Here is a 26,043-nt window from a genome sequence, read left to right on the forward strand (position 1 = left end):
TGACATCACAGGTAAATTGTAAGTTCCTTGGTCAGTAACAGTTACCAACTTGACCATCTATTATGGCTTACTTTCAGATTGAAGATAAATAGAGGAAAATATTTACAGGCTACAAACTAAAAGACCAGTAGGAAACTTTTAAAAATCAAATGTGTTGTAGCTGCTGGACCCCACTGCAGTTCATAGTGACCACATCTGTAGCAAGTACTGGTTGCTTGAGGAACTCCAGCTCAGAATTGATGAACGGAATCTGAGTTTCGAACACTGCAACACATTCATTAGGGGTAAGAGTTATCTGGACGCTGTGTTTCAGGAGGCAGACATACCCCTTAGATTTAACTACCTCAAAATCAGACAGTGGTCAGGGACAGGAGGGGTGTGAGTACATGCGAGGCAGGTGGAGGGATCCAGGAGGTAGTGCTGAAGGAGCCTCCGCCCTTGAGCATGACTAACAGGTTTGAGATTCTTGCTCCCTGTGTGGACAAGAGTGGGAGCTGTAGGGAGGATGAACAAACTGACCATAGCACCGTGGTACAGGGAGCCATTCGAGGTTGGGGGTGGGGAAGTTGTGGAGAAAAGAGAAATGTAGTTGTAATCAGGGATAGTACAGTCGGGGAATAGACACTATTCTCTGCAGCTGGGATCAAGAGTCCTGAAGGCTGTGTTGTCTGCCTGGTGCCTGGGTTCAGGATATCTCATCTGGGCTGCAGAGGAACTTGGAATGGGAGGGGAAAGGTCCAGCATTCGCGGTCCGCACAGGAACCAACAATATTGGCAGGAAGAGAAAAGAGGTTTTGCTGATGGAATTTGAGCACCTGGGGGCTGAATTACAAAGCAGAAACAAAACAGTAATCATCTCTGGTTTGCCACCTTAACCATGAGAAAATTGGCATGGGGTTAACAAGATTAAAGAGGTAAATGCACGGCTCAAATATTGGTGTGGGAGAAAAGGGTTCGAATTCGTGGGATATTGGCATCGGTACTGGGGATGGAGGGAACTGTTTCAATGAGACAGGCTCCACCTGTATCACGTTGGGACCAGAGTCCTGAAGAATCAGTAGGGCTGTGAATACAGCTTTAAACTGCCCAGTTGTGGAAGGGGGGCAGGGTTAGACACAATTGCATGGAAAACTATGGAAAATGTTAAAGAGATTGAAACTATCATAGATTGGTGAGAGACCTGGATAGAATGGACGTGGACAAGATGTTTCCACTAATAGGAGAGACTAGGACCAAAGGGCACAGCTTCAAAATGAAGAGACAACCCTTTAGAACTGAGATGAGGAGGAATTTCTTTAGCCTGAGGGCAGTTAATCTGTTGAACTCATTGCTGTAGAAGGCTGTGGAGGCCAAGTCATTGAGATTATAGGTTCTTGATTAGTAATGGGGATCAAGGGTTACAGGGAGAAGGCAGGAGAACGGGATTGAGAAACATGTCAGCCATGATCGAATGGTGAAGCAAACTCAATGGGCTGAATGCCCTAATTCTGTATCTATGCCTTTGGTGTAATGGAAGGGAGTCTACTTCAGGCACAGGAATCTACATCAGGCACAGGAATCTACTTCAGGCACAGCAGATAAGGGGACAACTATGTTGAAGGGGGCAGTCAATGCAGGAAAGAGGGTTTTAAATTTAAATTTACACTGGAAAGTAAATATCCAAGGGCACACATCCTACTGGAAGGACAGGCAGATAGGTGGAGTGGGGGTTTATCTTGTTCATAAGAAATGAAATTAAATCAATAGCAAGAAGTGGTATAGAGTTGGAAGGCCTGGAATCTGTGTGGGTAGAGTTGAGGAACTGCAAGGGAAATAGGTCCCTCCTGGGAGTTGTGTACAGGCCTCCTAGTGGTAGTCAGAATGTGGGGAAGAAATAAATCAGGAGATAGAAAAGGCATGTAAGGAAGGCACTGTTACAATAATCATGGAGGAGTTCAAAATGCAGGTGGCCCTGGAAAATCAAGTTGGTAGTGAAAATCAAGAAAAAGATCTTGAAATGTCTACAAAATGGTTTTTGGAGTAGCTGGTGGTAGAGCCCACTAGGGAACAAGCAACTCTGGATTTGGTGATGTATAATGGGGCAGACTTGATTAGGGAGCTTACATAGAAGGAACCCCTGGGGGGCAGTGACCACAACATGACAGAATTCACCCTGCAGTTTGAGAGGGAGAAACTGGAATTAGATGTAACGGTATTACAATTGGGTAAAGGTAACTACAAAGACATGAGGGAGGAGCTGCCAAAGTTGATTGGAAGGGCAACCTAGTTTGGTTGGGATTATGGTGTTGAAGGTGGAGCTGTAGTCAATATGTAGAAATCTGACGTTGGTATCCCTATTATCCAGATGTTCCAGGGATGAGCGTAGGGCTAGGGAGATGACGTTCGCTGTGGAACTGTTGCATCAGTAGGCAAGGTGCAAGAGATTGAGGCTGGCTGGGAGGCTAGAGTTGATGTGAGCCATGACTAACGTCTCGGAATTTATTAAGTCAGGGGATGGTGATGCTGTGGAACTCATTGCCGCAGAAGGCTGTGGAGACCACGTCATAGAATCATAGAATCCCTACTGTGCAGACAAAGGTTATTTGGCTCATCAAATCTGCACCGACCCTTCAAAGGGCATCCCACACTATCCCTGTGGCCCCACATTTACAATAGTTAAGTCACCAAATCTGCACACTGTGGGGCAATTCCCATGGCCAATCCACCATAACCTGCACATCTTTGGTCTGTGGGAGGAAACCGGAGCATGTGGAGGAAACCCATGCAGACACGGGGAGAATGTGCAAACTCCACACAGACACCAAAGGGTGGAATCGAACCCAGGTCCCTGCCACTGTGAGGCAGCAGTGATAACCTCTGTAACACCATTAAGTGTGTTTCAGACAGAGACAGATAGGATTGTGTTTGGAAGGAAAATTAAGGGTTACAGGGAGTGGCAGGACAATGGGGTTCAGAAACATAGCAACCATGATCGAACAGCAATGTAGCTTCAATGGGACGAATGGCCTAATTTTGCTTCTACAGCTTTTGATAGCGTGATGTAAGTGAACTGTCAATCAGAGTAATGGGCGGGGTCAACGAACTGCCAATCAGAGCGGCGTGTGTGGCCGGTGAGCTGTCAATCAGGTCGGTAGGCGGGGTCGGTGATCTGTCAATCAGAACGGTGCGCGTGGGCTACCAATCAGAGTAATGGGAGGGGTTAGTGAGCCGTCAACTGGTTAGTGGACGGAGTTATTGTGTGTGTGTGTGTGTGTGTGTGTGTGTGTGTGTGTGTGTGTGTGTAGTGGGCGTGGCCAGTGAGCCGTCAATCGGAGTGGAGGACAGGAGGCAAGTTGCGTGTAAATCAGTGCGGTGGCCCGGGTGAATGAACTGTCAATCAGGACAGTGGGCGGAGTTAGTGATCCGTCAACGAAGGCGGTGGGCGGGATCGGTGAGTGTCAATCAGGGCGGTGGGCGGTGTTAGTGCGTTGTTATTCATGGAAGTGGGCGGGGTTATGGTGCCGTCAACAGGGGTGGTGGGCGGAGTTAGCGAACCGTCAATCAGGGATGGTGGGCGGAGTTAGCGCACAGTCAACCGGGGGTAGCGGGCGGAGTTAGCGAACAGTCAATCAGGGGTGGTGGGCGGAGTTAGCGAACAGTCAATCAGGGGTGGTGGGCGGAGTTAGCGAACCGTCAATCAGGGGTGGTGGGCGGGGTCAGTGAGCTGTCAATCAGGGCGGTGGGTGGGTTGGAAACTCTCGGGTGATGCAGGTAAAGTGAAGGCTGGAAAATTACTCCATGCGAAGGACATAAAAGCAAAGTGCATTGGGATAACTCTGTATTCACATTTCATTTTTAAACTGAAGAACAATAATAATTGATTGCATTCATTGTAATAATTTCTGTTTGTGAATGCACGCCTGGTTTTAGTGAGCCCTGTTATAATAAACAGGATGGGTTTCTGTGTGTGTGTGTGGAGAGGCTCAGGACGGGCAGGAAAGCGGTGAAAAGGGACCGGTACTTAATTAAGACGATTGGACATTTTCTGTAAATACTGAGCGAGGCTCCTCATTGCAGAAAGGAGGAGGGGTATGGACAGTGCAGTTGTGTTAGTGATGATGTTTTCCATTGCAGGTTGGTCCAGGCTGATGCTGCTGTGGTCTTCCTGGACCATGTATGATGGGATGCCTTCCAGCAGCCGAGTTTCAGCTGGCATTGCCCGGCATCTCCAGCTCGCCGCTCTCATCCTGTGCGCTGGAACCATGCTCCGTGTTTGCATTGCGAACCGAATTCCGGGTAAGTTTCCCCTGGACTCTCTGAGCCAGGCTTGGAGGGGGGTGGATGGGCTATGGTGTTGGAAATGCACAGTTCGATTTGTTCATCGTTTACAACGCAATACCTGCAAATATCAATTGTTCCAAAGTTATTTTTAAAACTATCTTCTGTGAAGGAATCTGCGTGTATACATGGAGGTTATGTAAGTGCTCTCGGTGAAGACTGTGCAATGGTATACTGTTATATAATAGACTTTGTATCTCCGGATTAAAGTCCTACCTGCTTCAGCCATGTGTCATAATGTATTTGAATAGGTTGATTCAAAATATCTGAAAGAATGACTGCATTGTCAAGGTGGAACCTGCTAAAGCCTTGGCTCAGAGCAAAATGACATGCCACCACTATGTAGTTTGTTAGGTCAAACCCTTCTGGCAGAATGCTATTGGTCTGAGTGTTACACTGTGTTAGATAATGTAACATATCACATAAAGATCGAGTTCTTGTTGAGACAGATGTCTTGAAGTTTATCTGTTGCAGACATACACTTAGGCTGGGTTCTGTAATACAAACTACTAGGGCACGTCACATGTACATAACTGACCAAATCTATTCACAACACAGAGTCCATCACACCAGAAGAGTGACTGAAGACAAGATGGGGACCTTTTTACCAGAATACCACACGTCATGATGTTCTATAACTGTTTTAAAAGTACACTGTCTATCTTGTTTAGAATCTACAAACTAATACAGCGGTAACCCTCTCAATGACCAATCTGGATTGTGGGTTTAACTACAACTGTAGGGAATTAAAATACAGAAAACTCAACTGGACGTAGGTCTAATACTCTTATCATTGTTATCACTAACATGAAAACTGAAAGGACTGTGGATGCTGTAAATCAGGAACAAAAACAGAAGTTGCTGGAAAAGCTCAGCAGGTCTGGCAACATCTGTGAAGGAAAAATCAGACTTAACATTTCAGAACAGAAAGGGTCACTGGACCCGAAACGTTAACTCTGTTTTTTTCTTCACAGATGCTGCCAGACCTGCTGAGCTTTTCCAGCAACTTCCATTATCACTAACATGAACTTTACCATGAAGGTAGACATAAAAGGTCTATAGTTAACTTACAAAGAAGAGGGCAGGTCTGTTGAAATTTTCGAGCACAGAGAGAGGACACTTGGTTCATTGTGTCTGTGCTAGCCAGAAATAACCCAGTCTAGCCCCACTTTTCAGCAGTTCCAGCACCTTTTAAATGGGCTCTATACCCTTCCAGGCAGTGAGTTCCAGACCCCAGCTGCCCTCTGGATGGAACAGTATTTCCTCAACACTCTTTAATGTTTTTCTAGCTGTCATTTAAAATTTAAGCATCCTAATCACTGAACTCTCTGCTGAGGTCAATAGCTTTTGTCCAGCTGCTGTACCCAGGCCCCTCCATTTTGTACATCTCTCCAATCTCCCCACAATAACCACAGCCTGTCAAATCTTTCCTCATAATTACACTTTTCCAGTCGTGGCAATATCCTCATAAACCTTCTCGTTATTCCCTTTAGGACAAGTGCATGCTGCACACCCTTTAGAACAGTACCCTTTGTTTTATATAGTCTTTCAGTGTTCTAACCAAAGTGCATCACCTCACACTTCTCCGTATTGAGCTTCATCTGCCAACTGTCCACCCACTCCATGAACTTGTCAATGTACTTTTGGAGTTCCCACTGTCCTCCTCAGAGTTTACAATTCTTCCAAGGAACAAACTTTGCAACTGTCCTTTGCACACCAGGATCTAGACCACTAATACATATCAGCAAGGATCCCAAGCCAACCTCTGGGGACCCACCCACACCAAGCCAAACACGGGGACCCACCCACCCCTGCAAACCTTCTACCAGGCCAAAAATACCAGTTGACTATTGTTATTGTACTTTTTATTCTATGACCTATCAGTTTTGTCACAACTTTTGTTGTGAGGCACCATATAAAAGCCCCTTGGAAGTCCATATACTCCAGATTAACAGCATTGCCCTCACAAACCCTCTGTTACTGCTTCAAAACAAAAACACCAGCAAGTTAGATAGACATGATTTTCCCTTCACAAACCCATGCTGATCCATTCCTTCTGATTCAAATCCACATTTTTCCATACAAGTAGTTAAGCTCCCTCACCACTGCCCTTCTATTTTGCAATTCAAGGGGGAGATGGGATGACTCCCTTACTGAGATAGACTGAAAGGTGTTCCCCAGTACCTGGTTTCCTTGAGTATCAGTTTTGGAAGTTTACCACAGCAAAACCCTTCAATATGAAATCAGAGGTGGGGTTTATTAATGGAACATTTCTAAGGTGGAAGAATTGCTTTGTGGGTCCATTCACACGCACAAACACACAAGGTAGAAAGTAAAAGAAGGGAAGAATGAAGGTTGCAACTTATGAATTTCTTGAAAAAGAATCAAAGATTTTGGCATTAGATTGTGTGATTCTATTTCATCTGAAAACATCAGAACCATTGAGCTGTCATTCCTTAAGTCATGTTCCTGTAATAGCTGTAATATTATTGTGAAATATTTCTATCTGTACTCTGCCAACTCCTCTGCTTTATTCACTAAACTCCTTGCATTAAAATAAATCCTTGAGCACTGCCAGACTTTCCTTCTTCCTCTGACCTTTGTTTCCTCCTCCTTTCAGATTCATTAACTAATTTTCTGCCTTCCATTTTTACTTTTGAATCTACTCGTGGGTTCCTATACCCTTCCAAACTAATTGAAAGCCTGTCCAACAGAAATCAGAGATAGTGAGAACTGCCGATGCTGGAGTCAGAGATAACGCAGTGCGGAGCTGGAGGAACACAGCAGGCTGGGTAGCATCAGAGGAGCAGCTCCACGCTGTGTTACCAACAGAAGTCAGACTTTTGAGAGTGATTGAAATTGGACACAGTTGTTAGCTAAGCCTGGAATTATTATATATGTTCTCTTCTGGTATTGCAAGCAGACTAACGAAAGAAGTCAAAAACTGTGGCAGTTCAAACAAACCAGAGGTTAGAGTTGTGTGAATGGGTCTGGATGGAGCAGTTACTCAGCTAGTAAGGCATGTTGCGATGTTTGGGTCAAAACCTATTGCGTTTTTTGTAACAGATAATTGTGGAGTCATTAGCACCATCTCATGCATAATGTGTTTCAGTTATTTCCTTTGTTCAAGATTGGCAAAAGTAGACATCATGCCTCCTGTACTGTAGTGTTGCTTTGATTCGAATGTTTAGACAAATGGAGGTGTGACAGGAGATGAGAGTTATATTTTTGTCTTGTTAATAGTTGAAAATTTCTAGATACGGCCATTTTGACTGCACTGTGATCTATCATGGTCATGTTTGCTGAGCAGCTGAACATGCCCATTTTAGAATAATCACTATATATATATATATAGATGTGTATTAAGGTTGTTTTTAATCTATTTGTGACAGCCAGAAAGATAGCAGATTCACACTAGGCATTTCTTTTGTTACCTGAGGTAGATTGGGGAATTCCACTCTGAACCAGTGGTTTGGGGCTGGGGGAGACTCCAAACTGTTCCTGACTTTGTGTGTTCCTATGGAAACTGCAGATCTGCCTGTGTTTATAATGCAGATAGGTATTGTGGTCAGCAAAGGGCTTAAGCTTGTGTTAAAGCCTTCAATGCTACTTCCCAGAGACTGTGAAAAGTCAGTTACCAAAGATTCTCAGGCTCCCGAATGTATGTTCTAGCACCTTCATGGCAAAGCCTGCTCCAGTGTCATCTTGATTCCCCACGTTTTGTAAGGCTGAGGGATGTGGACGGGTCAGGAAATCAGGAGAAATTTTCCTACTACTCTTCAAATTGTGAAATATATTTTTATTGGTCGCTTAAATTGAATACACGGTGTCAGTTTAATTCTCACTCTTGAGTCCCTGCTCAGGCTGGTGCTGACCTGTTGCTGCAGGTTATTTTCCCCAACCCTGGAATGAGGGTTAAACTCATAACCTTCTGACACAGAGCAGGGCAAGTATTCCTACTAAGCCAAGGTTGACACATGAAGCTGTATATTTAAAAACAATTTCCTTTGTATAAAGGTTATATAAACCACATGTTCCCAGTTTAATGAAGAAAATTAGTTTGTAGATTAGAGTCAGATTTCAGCTTCAATTTCCTTTTTCTAACCCCGGCAACATTTGAACATGAGCAGAGAGATCTCACTCTAATCCTCCTCATATTTAAAAAAAAAAGCCCCGCCGCTTGTGGGATCTTGCTGTGCAGAACTTGGCTATTGAATGGATGTCTATGATAACAGTCCAAGTGCTTCGTAATATTCATCGTATGTGAAAACTGAGATGACGTGCTCAGAAAGTGTAGACTTTTCTTCTGTCCTATCTGTAGATAGATAGTTGCCTGCCTGCAGTGATGGTATATCTCTGCACTCATGGGTAAAGATAAAAGTTGCGAGGCAATTTATTTTTTGGTAATAGACTTCATCCTCATTTAAAGTCACCACATTTAATATTGTTTTGCTTTGACATTGGTAGATTAGTGGGATATGTAACCTTGTTGAGCCTTGCGAGATTTATTTTAGTGCTTTTTTCTGTATAACTCAATTAGTACCTCCCCCAGTCCCCCAACTCCGAGTCGTCACTTCTCCCCACTCCTCAAACCCAGAGGTGTGACCACCTCCCCAATGGGAAAGAGGCTGCAAATCAGAGGTCAGGCAGTGGGAAAAGGTCAGAGTTCAGAGTTTGGAGAGTGGTGAGAGGCCACAGTTTGGAGTTCAGGGACCTGGGAGAAATTGCAACTCACGGCTGAGTAAATGGGGTAGGCACCAATCAAATAACCACCCAAACATCTACGTTTCAAGAATTACACAACCTAAATATAAATACTCTTGATTTCTAGTGTTACCCTTGATGACCAGTAAATCTATGTGGAAGCTCCAAGGTAAATATGTTTCCAAAAGTTAAATACCCAGAATGGCTTGCAGTACTCCAGGCATAGCCAAATAGATTCATAGAGCTGTACAGGAAGGAAACAGACCCTTCGGTCCAACTCGTCCATGCCAACTAGATATCCTCTACAAATCTAGTCCCATTTGCCAGCATTTGGCCCATATGCATCGAAATCCTTCTTATTCATATACCCATACAGATGCCTTTTAAAAGTTATAATTGTACCAGCCTCCACCACTTCATCTGGCAGCTCATTCCATACACACACCACTCTCTGTGTGAAAAGTTGTCCCTTAGGCCCCTTTTAAATCTTTCCCCTCTCACCCTAAACCTATGCCATCTACTTTTGGACTTCCTCAGCCCGGGGAAAAGACCATGCTTCTCATGATTTTATAAACCTCTATAAGGTCACCCCACAGCCTCTGACGCTCCAGAGAAAATATCCCCAGGTCTATCCAGCTTCTCCCTATAGCTCAAGCCCTCCAACCCTGGCAACATCCTTGTAAATCTTTTCTGAATCCTTTCAAGTTTGACAACATCCTTCCTATAGCAGGGAGACCAGAACTGCACACAGTATTCCAAAAGTGGCCCAGCTAATGTCCTGTACAGCATCAACATGACCTCCTAACTCCCATACTCAATGCACTGACCAATAAAGAGAAGCATACCAAACACCACCTTCACTATCCTGTCTACATGGGACTCCACTTTCAAGGAGCTATGAACCTGCACTCCAGGGTCTGTTTGTTCAGTAACACTCCCCAGGACCTTACCATTAAGTGTATCAGTCCTGCCCTGATTTGCCTTTCCAAAATGCAGCACCTCACATTTATCTAAATTAAACTCCACCTGCCACTCCTTGGCCCATTGGCCCATTTGATCAAGATCCCGTTTTACTCTGAGGTAACCTTCTTCGCTATACACTAAACCTCCAATTTTGGTGTCATCTGCAAACTTACTAACCATACCTCCTGTGTTCGCATCCAACTCATTTATATAAATGACGAAAAGCAGTGGACACAGTACTGATCCTTGTGGCACACCGTTGGTCACAGGCCTCCAGCTGGAAAAGCAACCCTCCACCACCACCCTCTTTCTTCTACCTTTGAACCAGTTCTGTATCCATATGGCTCGTTCTCCCTGTATTACGTGTGATCTAACCTTGCTAACCAGTCTACCATGAGGAACCTTGTCGAACGCCTTACTAAAGTCCATATAGATCACATCCACCGCTCTGCCCTCCTCAATCTTCTTTGTTACTTCTTCAAAAAACTCAATCAAGTTAGTGAGAGACACAATTTCCCACGCACAAAGCCATGCTGACTGTCCAAATACATGTAAATCTTGTCCCTCAGGATTCCCTCCAACAGCTTGCCAACCGGGTCACCAGTCTATAGTTCCCTGGCTTTTCCTTAGCACCTTTCTTAAATAGTGGCACAATGTTAGCAAACCTCCAGTCTTCCGGCACCTCACCTGTGGCTATTGATGATACAAATATCTCAGCAAGGAGCTCAGTAATCACTTTTGCTGGCTTTGTCTGGTCAAAAAACTTCTATCCTGTTGTGTCTTAGTCCTTTAGAGATAAAGACCAGTGTTCCAAAAAACATTGTAATCTTCATCTTTGAGACATTTCTAACTTTTCACCACTTAGAAAATGCACTGTTCTATCTTTCTAGCTTTTCAGATCTGACATTGTTGACCCTATTTTGAAATACATTGAAATACATATGCCACAGTTTTGCCCATTCACTTAATCTATCGATGTCTCTTTGTAATTTTGTACTTTTGGATAAACAGTTTATTTGGAACTTGATGCCTCCAAGAATGATAGAAATGAAAACAATCAATGAATTCAAAATGAAATTGGATGAAGTTGCAGGCCTAAGGGGACAGAACAAGGGAATAGACTGACTGGATTGCTCTGCAAAGAGCCAATATGGATTAATGCACCTCATGACCCCTTTCTATACCATGGGGAGGCAATGGCCTAGTGGTATTATTGCTGGACTGTTAATCCAGAGACCCAGATGACATTCTGGGGACCCGGGTTCAAATCCCACCACGGCAAATGGTGGAATTTGAATTCAATAGAATACCTGGAATTAAGAATCTAATGATGACCATGAATCCATTGTCGATTGTCGTAAAAACCCATCTGGTTCACTAATGTCCTTTAGGGAAGGAAACTGCCATCCTTACCTGGTCTGGCCTACATGTGACTCCAGACCCACAGCCAATGTGGTTTACTTTGGACTGCCTTCTGGGCAATTAGGGATGGGCAATAAATGCTGCCTAGCCAGCAATGCCCTCATTCTGTTAATGAATAAAAAAAACCATAATGACTCTATAACCAAGAAATAATAATTCTGCATTTATCTAGCACCTATAGTGATGCTGTGATGCAATGTTGTTGATGTTTGTGTCATCCCCAAATCTTGAAGTGTTCCATTCCAACATCTTAGTCATTAATAATTACAATGAATCATTCGTTCAATATTTTGTCAGGATTTATTTTAGCAAACCTTCTCTGAATTGGTTTCAGCACATTTACATCCTTGTTTAAATAAGGCAGCCAATAATGCATACAGTGCTCCACATGTGGTTTCACCAGTGCCCTGTAGAACTAAAACATAACCTCATTACATTAATATTAAAATTCTCCCTCGATAAACAATCATATCCTGTTGGAGTTCCCAATAACTTGTTGTGTCTGCATACTGACCTTTTGTGATTTATGCACAGGAACACTCAATTCCTTCCACATCTCAGTGCTTTGCATTTTCTCACCTTTTAAATATATGTTTTTTGAAAAAGATTTCCTGTCAAAATGGGAATAACACATTTTCCCACCTTTATAATCCATTTGCTGCATCTTCACTCCCTCAGTTAACGTACCTCGTATTGTTTTGTAGCCACCTTATGCCCTCTTCAAAGCCTACCTTCCCCATCTACCTTTGCATCATCAGCAAATTTGGTAATCAATACCTCCATCCCTTCATCCAAGTATTTAATGTAAATTGTGAATGGTTTCGGTCCCAGCACCAGTCCCTGGTGGCACACCATTTATTCCATCTTGCCAACCTGAAAAAAGACCCATTTACATGTATTCACAGCTTCCGGTTAACCAGCCAATTTTCTATCCATGATAATACAAAGGAGTTACAAGCCAATATAATGTGACTGCCCCAAATCCACAGAATAAACCCATGTACACCCTCCCTGTCATTTCCTGATTGTTTGCTGCTTTTCCGTTGTTATTTATGGAATTAAGGATGTTATTAAGACACTCCAAAAATGCTAGTTCTTTCCTGTACTAATATTTGCAAAAATGGCCTGATGCTAAATTTCATTTGCAAATGTTGGTGTGAAGTATCTGGGATTGATTTACAGTTTTCAATGTACTATACAAATGCAAGCTGCAGTTGCTGTTGAGCGAGTTTTAGCCACCATATATGTCTCATGGCTTAAACAAAAGTTAAAGATGGAACTGTTCCCCTGTAAGTCAGTCTGCAAGATTCAAAAAAAATAGCTGGAAGGCACAAATCCAAATATGTGCATCGGAAGCCAATTTCAGGTTCCGAACGGAAATAAACTGAACACTTTCAATGGCTCCCAGTAGATCATTGCCTGGTGGACCAGCATAGAATATTGCAAGATTGCCAATTATGTGATAAAACTGCTGAGGGTGGATATTGAGGTGGATTTGGCAAGGAGCTCTCATCACGGTTCTGTGCCAAAGAAAATTTTTTTTTTTTTCAAAAGATGTAATTTTTCATCTTTGGAAATCACGGTATTCAGTTTATTGTAGGATTTGATTGATTCTAGAATGATCTGATTATAGATGGTTTTAATCTGACAGTGATATCTGGGAGTTAATTAGTTGAAGTTCTAGGATGTGATTTGTTGAGGATTTAAGAATAAATTCTTTTGCAGGATGTGAGTGTTGCTGGCAAGGCCAGCATTTCTTGCCCATTCCAAGTTACCTTTGAGAAGATGGTGGTGGGCTGTCTTCTGCTGCACGTGTTGTGAGCAGACCAAAATGCCGTTAAGGAGGGTGTTTCTGGATTTTCATCCGTTGATTCATTTCCAGAAGACCGTAAGAAATGGGAACAGGAATAGGCCGTTCAGCCCCCTTGAGCCTGCTGTGCCATTCAATAGGATCATGGCTGATTTCAATACAGACTAATGGTTGTCCGTTCTGTCTTTGTAAGTGCAAGATGTCAGTGCTGTTCGATATGAGCTTGGGACAGTAGGTGGACAGAATGTACAAAGGCAAAAAGCCTTTGCAAAGGCAAAAACTGCAGATTCTGCAAACCTGAAAGAAAAACAGAAAATGCTGGATGTGCTCAGAACTTGTGTTAATTTATGCATTTGAAATTTCGACCATGATTTAATTCTTCCTGCACTAAAGTATGGCACTCCATATCTTTAACGTCAACTAAAGCCAGAAGGGGTTCAGAGGCAAGGGCAGGCTTTCACCGATCAGCACACTGCCCCCGCACCCGGCCATGTCTCCAATTGCCCCCTAATTGGGGCACTTCTCATTTCGCTGCGTACTGTTTATTCTTACTTGATCTGGGCCAGATCCATTCATGCCTCATTGAGGTTGGTTTTCCCACCAGTTAATTGTTATTTCTCGGACTTGTTCCTTACCCCTTTCCAGAGCTATGTCACAGCTACATCAGAAATGTGCTTAAAGTGGTCTGCACATATGCACAGCTAGTTTGAAATTAGAATTAGGATTATGTTTTATTGTCACATGTGCTCAAGTACAGGGATACAGGAATACAATGAAATGTTTACAATGTCACTGTTCCTCGTGCCATCTTAGGTCCAGAGGTACATTGGTACAAACTCTTAGGTATAAAGTAAAGAAATAAAGTTAAAACTTAAACAACACAGTCCTTCTTAGTATTATGTAGAAAATGAAAGAAATCAGGCTAGAAGTTCTGCAGTCTTTCCTAGTGCTTAGCCATGTTGGGCTCACTTTCCCTACAAGGGCTCAATCTCCTTCGCTTTAGCCCACTCTCTGAGAAACCTCAGGCTGCCTGCTCTCACCGCAGCCCACAGATACTGGGGACCTCCCTCACCACCGCATTGGGATCGCTGTTCCCGCATTGGGTATGATCTCCAACTGTCATAGTCCCGATCCAGGCCCCCAGCAGCTACCGCGCTCTTCCCCCCCAGTGGAGCAATCTCCCTGCAATGGATCGCTCTCCCACCTGCTGGGCTTGCTCTCCTCCATGCTGGAAGGTAAATAGATTAAAGTAAGAGAAGTAAATGGTGAGAGAAGAAAAGAAAGTAAGTCCCTTTTAGTTGGTTGATTTGTTGTGTCCTTGCTGACCTCCCAGTCTTCACTTTATCTAAACTCCTGCTGCCTGTATCCTCACCTGCTCCGAATCCCACTCACCCATCCTCCCGTCCTCATGTTTAACATTCTTCACCTTTGAAATGATCCTCAGTTTCAGCCCAGCTGTTTCCTGTAACCTCTCCTGCACCAATTTTTTACTCTAGTCCTTTGAGCTTATTCTTTCTGCGTATTATCCTCCCTTCATTCCCTTGGCTGGGGGTACTGCTTAGACCCTAATTTCTCTGCAACTTCTTCCATATGAATTATGAGCTCCCCATCCATCTCCACTCCTCTCACAACATTTTCAAATCTCTTGGCAAAGCTTTTGGCTTCTCTTCCTAACTTTTGTCCTCTTGCTCAGGGCCTGTAATTCTTCCATGTGGGACATTCACTACTGTGTAAGAGACAGACCATTGTTAGGAACATAGGAACGACAGGACTAGGCCATTCAGCCCCTCGAGCCTGTTTCCACCATTCAATGATGACTTGCTGTGTGAACAAACAACTTTTCCGCACTTCACCTGTTTCCTTTGCAGGGCACTTTAAATCTACTCGCCGTTGTTCTTGTTCCTTTTACAAGCAGTTTCTCCCCTGTCCATTTATATCTAGCCGGCTCACGTTTTTGGAAATCTCCATCAGATCTTTGATTCTGATGCTAATTACCTTCAATCTATATTCTCTGTTTACCAACCCACCTGCCTTGCTGTTAGTTCCTTCTTAATTACTCTGTAGTAAAGCTCTTGAGAGCGGGATCTTCGCTGGCCCAGGATGACTGTGAAGAATGATCACTCGAGAGAAAACGGGAAGGAGTTGACAGTGCCTGGCAAGCTTTCTCTCTTTATGAGAGGTAGTGATTTTCACAATAAAACAAAATGTTGCTGCATATTCTCATGAGATGTCCTGTTGACTTTTTTTTCCACAACAGTAACTGCTTTGTCATTAATTATGTTTCAGAGACAAGTACTCGAGTGTGCTGTACAAATTACACAGGACAGAAAAGATGAATAGAGAGATCATTATACAGTGCAGGTAGCAGAAGGTATGAAACACAGTGAGATGCTGCTAAACAGACACGGCAGGATACAAGCCAATCAGGGGTCAGTCTCACCCTGAGTCAGAAGGTTATGGTTCAAGTCTCACTTCAGAAACTGGAGTCCCAAATCCTCAGTGCTGTTTTGAGGGAGTGTTGTGCGATTGGATAATTGGATAATATGTTGGACTGAGACTCCCTGTGTCCTCTGAGCTGTATATAAAAGATGACACGGCCCTATTTCATAAAAGATCAAAGGAGCTTCTGCAGGATCTTTGCCAATATGTATCCCTCAGTCAACATCAAAAACAAATTATTTAGTCACTATAGAATAGAATATCACAGCTCAAGAATAGGAATTTCTTTATTTTTCTAATATTCTATGAAGTCCTGCGTAACGTTTTAACTCTTGTTTCTCTTACTACTTTGTACCTGAGTTTTTTTTGTACCTAGATACCTAAGATGGCGATGTGTATGGCGACATTATACACTTTTCGCTGTATTCCTGTACTTCTGTACTTGAGTACACGTAACAATAAAATCTAAAATCTAAATCTAAACTAAGAACAGGCTGTTCGGCCCACCAATCTGTGCTGACCATGATTGCATTCTAAACTGATTCCATCTGTCTGTATCCCTCTATTCCCTGCCTGTTCACATGCCATGTCTAAATGCCTCTTAAACATTGCTACTTTACCTGCTTATACCACCTCCCCCAGCAGCACATTCCAGGCACCTGTCACACTCTGTATAAAAAGCAGATTGCCTCGCATATCTCCTTTAAAGTTCCCCCCTCTCCCATCTTATCCTGTACCCCTAGTATTTGACATTTCCACTCCGAGTAAAAGACTCTGACTATCCACCCTCTCCATGCCTCTTATAATTTTCTATACTTCTATCAGATCGCCCCTCAGCCTCTGGCGTTCTAGTGAAAACAATCCATGTTTGCCCAAACTCTCCTTATAGCTAATACACTCCAATCTGGGTAACATCCTGGTAAATCTCTTTTGCACCCTCTCCAAAGCCTCAGTATCCTTCCTATGGTGTAATGACCAGAACTGCACACAAAACTCCAAATGTGACCTAACTAAAGTCTTATACAGCTGCAACATGACTTCCCAACTTTTGTATTCGATGCCTTGACCTGGATTTACCAGGATGTTGCCGGGAACGGAGGGTTTGAGTTATAAGGAGAGGTTGAGTAGGCTGGGACTTTTTTCACTGGAGCGTAGGAGGTTGAGGGCTGACCTTATAGAGGTTTATAAAATAATGAGGGGTACAGATAAGGTGAATGGCAGGTGTCTTTTCCCTAGGGTGGGGGATTTCGAGACTAGAGGAGCATATTTTTAAGGTGAGAGGAGAAAGAATTAAAAAAATACATGAGAGGCACTTTTTTTTTGGAATGAACTTCCAGAGAAAGTAGTGGATGCTGGTACAGTTACAATGTTGAAAAGACATTTTGATAAGTACATGACTAAGAAATGTTTAGAGGGATATGGGCCAAGTGGTACTGGTTTAGTTTGGGAATATGGACTGGCTGGACTGAAGGATCTGTTTCGGTGCTGTATAACTCTGAGAACGATGAAGGCAAGCACGCTGTATGCCTTCTTTATCTCCTTATCCACTTGTGTTGTCACATTCAGGAAGCTATGGTCTTGTACCCCTACATCCCTCTGTATATCAATGTTCCTAAGGGTCCAGCCATTTACTGTATAGTTTCCTTTTGCATTTGACCTCCCAAAATGCAACATGTCACACTTGTCTGAATTAGATTATATCTGCCATTTCTCTGCCCAACTTTCCAACTGATCTATATCCTGCTGCATCCTTTCACAACCTTCCTCACTATTGACAACTCCATCCAATTTTCATCAACAAAATTCAACATCGGTGGCAAAACTCACATTCTGCAATTTTTTTCACCAATTTTTAACCTGGGGCTCTGGACTCACAAATTTCACCATTTGTGGCAGTTCTCAGAAATGGAACCCTCACTACAAACACCAGGGATCCCAGCATTGATCCTTGCAGACACTACTGGTCACAGTCATCCAGTCAGAAAAAACACACTTCCACAAATACCCTCGGTCTCCTATAACCAAGCCAATTTTGCAACCAGCTTACCAACTCACCATGTGACTTAATCTTCTGGACCAGCCTATCATGACAGACCTCGTCAAATGCTTTAGTAAAGTCCACATAGATAACTTCCACTGGCCTACCCTCATCAGTCATCTTCATCACTTCCTCAAAAAAACTCAATCAGATTTGTGAGACAAGATCTCCCCTGCACAAAACCATGCTAACTATCCCTAAAAAGTCCATTCTTTTCCAGATGCAAGTAAACCCTGTCCCTAAGGATCTTTTCAGTCATTTCCCCACCACAGATGTAAGGCTTACTGGCCTATAATTTCCTGGATTATCCCTGTTGCCCTTCTGAAACAAAGAAAGAACATTGGCTATTCTCCAGTCCCTGGAATCTTGCCTATGGTTAGAGAGGATACAAATATCTCTGTTAATGCCCCAGCAATCTCCTCCCTTGCCTCCTTTAGTATCCAGGGGTAGTTCCCATCAGGCCCTGGGGACCTGTCTATCTTAATGCTTTTCACATATAAAACCTCATTCTCCTCAATATCCACATGCCCTAGAATATCAACAAGCCCATATTACAGGCAAATGTGGGAGAGCTTGCTGTGTGCTGAAATGTGCTGTATTTCCCTAAATTTCAACAGCAATTATAGTCTGAATATTTGTAGCAGTGAAAGCACTCCACTCCTTTGACAATTAGCACTGGAGCCTCAATTCTGGAAATCCTACCCTCAGGCCCAGCACCCATCATTTCCAGTGGACAACAGAGGAATTTTACACTGCCCTGGCTTGTGGAGATGGCAGCACATTTGAAAGAGCCACTGCCTTGTTTCTAAAACAATATTTGTCATCCATGTTTCTGAAACAGGTCTTTGTTTGAAGTAAAGCACTATACCAACTGAAGTTCTCAATAGACCTCAGGTTCTCTGTGGAGAGGTTCAGGTACATATTTAGATATCTATGCACATAAAGTACAGACATGTCCTTTGGAACAGTCAAGCTGGCAAGTCATTTAAATTCCCTGCCCTTTAAACTTTGATCTGAAAATAGCCTGCGGTGATTCTGAGTTGAAAAGAATGGGTGGCTACCATTTCAATAGTTGTTTGTTGACACAATGTAAATTCACTATTTGATTGACAGCTCCAGCTGGTTATAAAGGGATTAGCAGTCTTTGATGTGGTGTTATGAATATAAATGTTTGTTCTTTTTTTAACAACAGCTTAAGTACTTGAAGAAGAAATGTTTGTTTTCGTCAGAGATTAAGGATTTAAATCTATTGAATGGACTTGTATGAATGATTAGATTTTTTAAATATAATTAATGGATACTTGGAACTTTACTTTGCTTCATCCTCAGCTTGGCTATAGGCATCTGCCCTGGTGGTTACTTGGCACAGAGGGTGAAAGGTCAAAGGTTGGGATGATTGATTGGCACATATTGGCACTACCTTGGCAATGAAGTTATAAAGGAATGTGAGATTGAGTGGGGCATCAGGGTTGACATAACTCAGCATTAATCTGGTATGGAGGGCAAGAAAAGCTGGGACAAGGGGTGGAGAAGCACAAGTTGGCATGGAGGCTACGAGGGCTCCTGGAAGGGGGAGTGATGGTTGAGTTGGCATGGATGAGTTTTGGGAAGTGTGTGAGAATTGAGGGAGTATGAGGAGTGAGGGCACCTGGCAGAGAGAGGGCTTTTCTGTTTTTATTATAACTGTGATGAGCTTTGTAAGCAGATGCCCTGAACGTTGGCAAACTCTCTGGCAGTTTCTGCTCTGTGTCTGGGTACATTGGGTTTGACTCCACTCAGCACTTGCTGTCTGCCCAGTTGCCTTGGCAAGTTGGTGCTAAGCGGTATTTGGAGCGTTGGCATTTTTACCTGACACTGTGTATCTGGCTCGGGAGCACACAGCCCCTTCCCAGGCTGGAGAACAGATTGGGTTGTCTGGAGAATGGAAGTCATTTATCTCACTCAAGAAAACAAATTTAGTTATTCCCAAAGTGCAAAATGCTGCCTGTGCAGATCTGCAAGGAAAATAGAAAAGGCTGCAAATGTTCATCAGGTTCTGGCAGCATCTGTGGAGAGAGAAAACAAACAGGAAGTGTTTCAGGTCAGTGCTCCCTCACCTGTCCTGCTGTGACGGTCTGCAGTTGTACAAAGTGATCACACTTTACTGCAAAGGTTTTTGGATATCCTAAGGTGCTAATAGACGCTACGTAAATGCAAGTCTCACCTCTGCTACTGGGCTCACACATCTTCACAAAATACACCTTCGACAATTACCGACTCAGTCAGGAGTGAGTGGGTAGAGCATATCAGCACCCGCACATCAGGGCCCTGTCACCCGCACATCAGGGCCCTGTCACCCACATATCATTTAGCACGATTAAACTATCATTTAGTTCATGTACAGGATGCATCTGCACAGAGGAAATTTCAATGTGTAAATCAGCACGTGTAAACTTCCTGGGTGTTTTACTTTCAATATATCACCAATATCTAATATGGAGTATGTTATAAACACGCTAATAAACCAACATTGACACTAATTCTCCATATGACAGAGCATTCAGCCTTGTTTCTCTTACCTCATTCTCTTTCCCGTTGCTTGCTTATCAAGCCTCACCTTAAACACACCTCTGTGATTCCTGTCAACTATTTCCTGGAGGAGTGAGGTCCATATTCTCACCGCTTTCTGGGTAAAGGCACTACTTCTGAATTCCTACTAAATTCCTCAGTCTTTTGTTGTGAATGTCACGAGCAGACTAGTACCACCCTCCTTACTCCTTAGTTATAACTGGCTCACATTCCTGAAGAAGCTATTTAGAAGAGAAAGAAGGGGATAAAACTGGTTTGAGAGAAGAAGGCAAAAAAAAGCCCTCCCAAATACCAGATAAACATTGCGGTTCTGACACAAAATTTATAAATAGAAGCAAGGCACTGAGTCAGCTTGTTACTTGCCCAGCTCATATTACTGCTGATTTGAGGTTGGTTGTCACAGGATAGTCTATCAGGCAAAGCTTTATAACTATGTAACACAAGGCCTGAAGAAAGTGATGTGAGGCAACAACGAGAAACAGACATCAGCTATTTGAAGGAGAGCAGTATTTACATGGGCTGCCCTTGCTACATAAAGGACAACGTTATATAAATCACCCTTACTGACTTCACTGGGATGTGTTGTATGAAAGAGAGCACCGTACAAACATCCGTACAGGGATACAATCAGCAGAACACAGACAGAGGCCACTCAGCCTATTGAAACAGTCTCGCCTCACAGAGCAAGCTGGGCAGCCAGGCTGGTGAGGCCTAGGGTGTGAGGTACCACGCTGAGAATAATACGACGGGAGATATTGTGGATGTGCGGCAGTGGGTGGAAGAGTGACACTGCAAAGGGGAGACAGGGGCTGTGACGGGTTGCAAAAGGAAGCCTTCAAAGTGAATGAGGGACTGCAAAATAGGGAGTGGGAATGCAAAGGGGGTTGAGGTGTTACAAAGTGGAGAGGGCCTGCATAGTGACAATGAGGAGCTGCAAAATGGAGAAAGTGATCACAAATAGGATCAAGGGGCTGCATTGGCTAGGAGGGGCTACAAAGTGGTAATGAGGGGCTACAGAGGGGGAAGGAGGGGCTACAAAGGGGGGAATGAGGGGCTAGAAAGGGGGAATGTGTGGCTACAAAGGGGGAATGTGTGGCTACAGAGGGGGAATGTGTGGCTACAGAGGGGGAATGAGGGGCTACAAAGGAGGGAATGAGGGGCTACAAACAGGGTAATGAGGGGCTACAAAGGGGGGAATGAGGGGCTACAAAGGGGGGAATGAGGGGCTACAAATGGGGAATGAGGGGCTACAAATGGGGAATGAGGGGCTACAAAGGGAGACAGGGTCTGCTATGGGAAGAGCATGGCTGAATAACAGAGAGGGGACTGGCAAACGGGAGACCATGGTTTTAAACAGGAATATTTGAGTAACTTGGAACTAAGAAAACCTGAAGTCACTGTAGGAATGAATGTGAAATCTTTTGCTTATAGCTGCAGAGGTTATGGAACTACAGTCTGGGGGAAAATGTAGTGGATGCTGTTGTAATAAACAGAGTGTCAATTGGATCGTTTCATACTGGACAGTTTGATTCCATGATGATTTATATTTCTACGATAACACACCTCAAAATATCTCACATGATGTGAACTGTTTGTGTAGCACTACTGTACCAAAGCCAGACACAAACATACAGTCATACAGTCATGGAGTTATACGGCACAGAAACAGACCCTTCAGTCCAACCTATCCATGCAAACTAGATATCCGATATAAATCCAGTCCCATTTGCCAGCATTTAGCCATATCCCTCCAAACCCTTCCTATTCATATACCCATCCAGATGCCTTTTAAATGTTGTAATTGTACCAGCCTCCACCACTTCCTCTGGCTGCTTGTTCCATACGTGCACTACCCTCTGTGTGAAAATCTTGCCCCTTAGGTCCCTTTTAAATCTTTCCCCTCTCACCTTAAACCTAGGCTCTCTAGCTTTAGACTCACCCAACCCAGGGAATAGACCTTCTCTACTTACCCTATCTATGTCCCTCATAATTTTATAAACCTCCATAAGCTCATCCCTCAGCCTCCGACCCTCCGGGGAAAGTAGCCCCAGCCTACTCAGCTTCCACCTGCAGCTCAAAACCTCCAACCCTGGCAACATCCTTGTAAATCTTTTCTGAACCCTTTCAAGTTTCACAACATCCTTCCTATAGCAGAGAGACTAGAAATGCACACAGTATTCCAAAAGTGGTCTAACCAATGTCCTGTACAGCCACAATGTGACCTCCCAACTCACATACTCAATGCACTGACCAATAAAGGCAAGCATACCAAACGCCTTCTTCACTATCCTGTCTAGCTGCAACTCCACTTTCAAGGAACTATGAACCTGAACTCCAACCTCTCTTTGTTCAGCAACACTCCCTAGGACCTTACCATTAAGTGTATAAGTCCTGCCCTGATTTGCCTTTCCAAAATGCAGCACCTCACATTTATCTAAATTAAACTCCATCTGCCACTCCTCGGCCCGTTGGCCCATCTGATCAAGACCCTGTTGTACTCTGAGGTAACCTTCTTCGCTGTCTACCACACCTCCAATCCTGGTGTCATCTGCAAACGCACTAACCATACCACCTATGTTCACATCCAACTCATTTATATAAATGACAAAAAGCAGTGGACCCAACACGGATCCTTGTGGCACACCGTTGGTCACAGGCCTTCAGTCTGAGAAGCAACCCTCCACCTCCACCCTCTGTCTCCTACCTTCGAGCCAGTTCTGTATCCAAATGGCTCGTTCTCCCTGGATTCCATGTGAATATGTAACCATTTAGTTGTGACCTTGCAAGTCTGTAGAAAACACATTTAGAGTGATGGCTTTTTCAGTGTAGAAATGTGTTAATTATTATTTTTTTAAAAGTGCTGCTAATTTAAGCGTGTTTTGCACAAGTTTAAATACAGCAGTGTTTGGGAAATTGATGCTTTCTTTGCTTTAAGTTTAATGGAACCATGGTGTTAGCAATGAGTTATTCCAGTTCTCTTTTTGATTTGGGTCCAAATATGTCAACACAAAGATAGAAGGTATTGTTGCGACAATTGTTCTCAGCAAGAACCTAATAAGTGAGTTAGTGAGAATGAAAGGTTCCCTGAAATGCAAAAATGTAGTTCTTGAAAAGATCTCAAGATGAGACCTCAAAAGGGAAAGAATGATTTTGACCGTCTATTTTCGGGGATTGAAAACCTTCAATTAGACGGATTGATTGGAGAGGTTAGGTCTGGACATCTTGGAGAAGAGAAATAGAGAAGAAATATGAAAAAAAATTTAAAATCATAGTGGGGCCTGGACAGAGAAATCTGGAGAAACTGATTTAATTATTGGCAGGGGCGAGAATTAGAAGGTGCTGAAATAAATGGCAAATGATGCAATGATGACTTGTAGAAAAACGTTATTATTCAGCGAATGGTGAGGATCTGGGATGTGCTGCCGAACAGTGTGCTGGAGACAGATTCAGTTGTAGTTTTCAAAGGGGAATTTAATAATTCTCTGAAGAGAAACGATACACAGTACTACAGGGCAAATGTGCCAAAGTAGTTCTGACAGAATTGCTCTTGAAGAGAGATAGTACAGACATCGAGTCATAGAGTCATACAGTATATAAACAAATCCTTCGGTCCAACCAGTTCATGCTGAACACAATCCCAAACTAAACTAGTCCCACCTGCCAGCTCCTGGCCCATATCCCCCCAAACCTTTCTTATTCATGAATGGTAGAATAACCTTCTTTTGAACTGTTACCATTCTGTGAGTCAATGATGCTATGATTCTCTGCCACTTAGACAAATACATTCCCTCAATATTTGCCTCTCTATAAGTCTTAAGTGCAAGGTTGTATAAATGATTTGGATATGAACATAGGAGGAATGGTTAGTAAGTTTGACACCAAAATTGATGGTGTGGTAGACAGCGAAGGAGGTTACCTCAGAGTACAATGGGATCTTGATCAGATGGGCCAATGGGCCAAGGAGTGACAGATGGAGTTTAATTTAGATAAATGTGAGGTGCTGCATTTTGGAAAGGCAAATCAGGGCAGGACTTATACACTTAATGGTAAGGTCCTAGGGAGTGTTGCTGAACAAAGAGAGGTTGGAGTTCAGGTTCATAGTTCCTTGAAAGTGGAGTTGCAGGTAGACAGGGTAGTGAAGAAGGTGTTTGTTATGCTTGCCTTTTTTGGTCAGTGCATTGAGTATAGGAGTTGGGAGGTCATGTTGATGCTGTACAGGACATTGGTTAGGCCACTTTTGGAATACTGTGTGCATTTCTGGTCTCCCTGCTATAGGAAGGATGTTGTGAAACTTGAAAGGGTTCAGAAAAGATCTACAAGGATGCTGCCAGGGTTTGAGGGTTTGAGCTTTAGGGAGAGGCTGAATAGGCTGGGTTTATTTCCCTGGAGCATCAGAGACTGATGGGTGCCCTTATAGAGATTTATAAAATCATAAGGGGCGTGGATGGGGTAAATAGACATGGTCTTTTCCCTGGGATGAGGGAGTCCAAAACTAAAGGGCATAGATTTAAGGTGAGAGGGGAAAGATTTAAAAGGGACCTAAGGGGCAATTTTTTCATGCAGAGGGTGGTGCATGTATGGAATGAGCTGCCAGAGAAAGTGGTGGAGGCTGGTACAATTGCACCATTTAAAAGGCATCTAGATGTGTATATGAATAGGAAGGGCTTAGAGAGATATGGGCCAAATGCTGGCAAATGGATTAGAATGATCTAGGATATGGTCAGCATAGACGAGTTTGACCGAAGATTCTGTTTCCACGACGTACCTCTCTATGACTCTATAACCTCATGGTATCACTGTGATCCCTGTTCTCTGACTAAAACGTTCATCTCATTCATGTAGACAAAGTTAAGCAGTTGTCCTATTGAGGTGGTCATGGGAAGTTGTGCACTGTCAGTGAGTAATGTGCGTATTTATTTACACCTGCTGCAGATCAGACCACTTTTGAAGTAAGAAATTGTCTGTTTTTGAGCTAGAATCTGAAATCTGACTGAGCAGACAAATATGTGCTAGCTCCTCACTTTCTCACTGAATAATTCAGGGCAGTATTCTCTGCTCTGTTATTACCTGCAGAGTCTGCATGTTGCAGTGGTGATTGGCATTGCTGTTTTTCCTGATTTTATACTTCAGAAATTGTCTGTAAGTAAATAACCTCAGCATAATAAATCCCAATTGCAGGCTTCAGTCAGAGGTTTGGTTGGTTTATGTATAGGATAATGGACACCTGGGAGAGATTGGGAGTGTTTTGCAATACATCCACAAGCATCCACTCCCTCCACCACCGACGCTCAGTAGCAGCAGCGTGTACTATCTACAAGATGCACTGCAGAAATTCACCAAAGATCCTCAGAGAGCACCTTCCAAACCCACGACCACTTCCATCTAGAAGGACAAGGACAGAAGATACATGGGAACACATGCAAGTTCCCCTCCAAACCACTCACCGTCCGGACTTGGAAATTTGTCATTTTCCCTTCACTGTCACTGGATCAAAATCCTGGAATTCCCTCCATAAGGACATTGTGAGCCAACCTACAGCGCATGGACTGCAGCGGTTCAAGAAGGCAGCTCACTTCCACCTTCTCAAGGGCAACTAGGGACGGTCAATAAATGCTGTCCCAGCCAGAGACACCCACATCCCATGAGTAAATAAAACCAATTACAGACTGGGATCTAATTGAGGGGTTCACTTAGTTTACATATGGAATAATGGATACCCGGGAGTGATTACAGACTGGGATCTAATCGAGGGGTTCAGTTAGTTTACATATGGAATAATGGA

The 26,043-nt window shown here is 43.4% G+C and overlaps 1 protein-coding gene across 1 annotated transcript in view; it reads left to right on the forward strand.

Moving 5' to 3' along the window:
- The first annotated feature begins 3,064 nt into the window (after positions 1–3,064).
- susd4 (sushi domain containing 4) overlaps positions 3,065–26,043 on the forward strand; it is a 95,740-nt gene continuing 72,761 nt past the window's right edge. Inside the window, exons 1-2 of the mRNA XM_048596646.1 lie at positions 3,065–3,110; positions 4,114–4,275. Of these exons, the coding sequence (XP_048452603.1) occupies positions 3,065–3,110; positions 4,114–4,275 (208 nt within the window). The remainder of the gene's footprint in view (positions 3,111–4,113; positions 4,276–26,043) is intronic.

This window comes from Rhincodon typus, chromosome 5 (assembly GCF_021869965.1).
Source record: "Rhincodon typus isolate 14 chromosome 5, sRhiTyp1.1, whole genome shotgun sequence".
NCBI lineage: Eukaryota > Metazoa > Chordata > Chondrichthyes > Orectolobiformes > Rhincodontidae > Rhincodon > Rhincodon typus.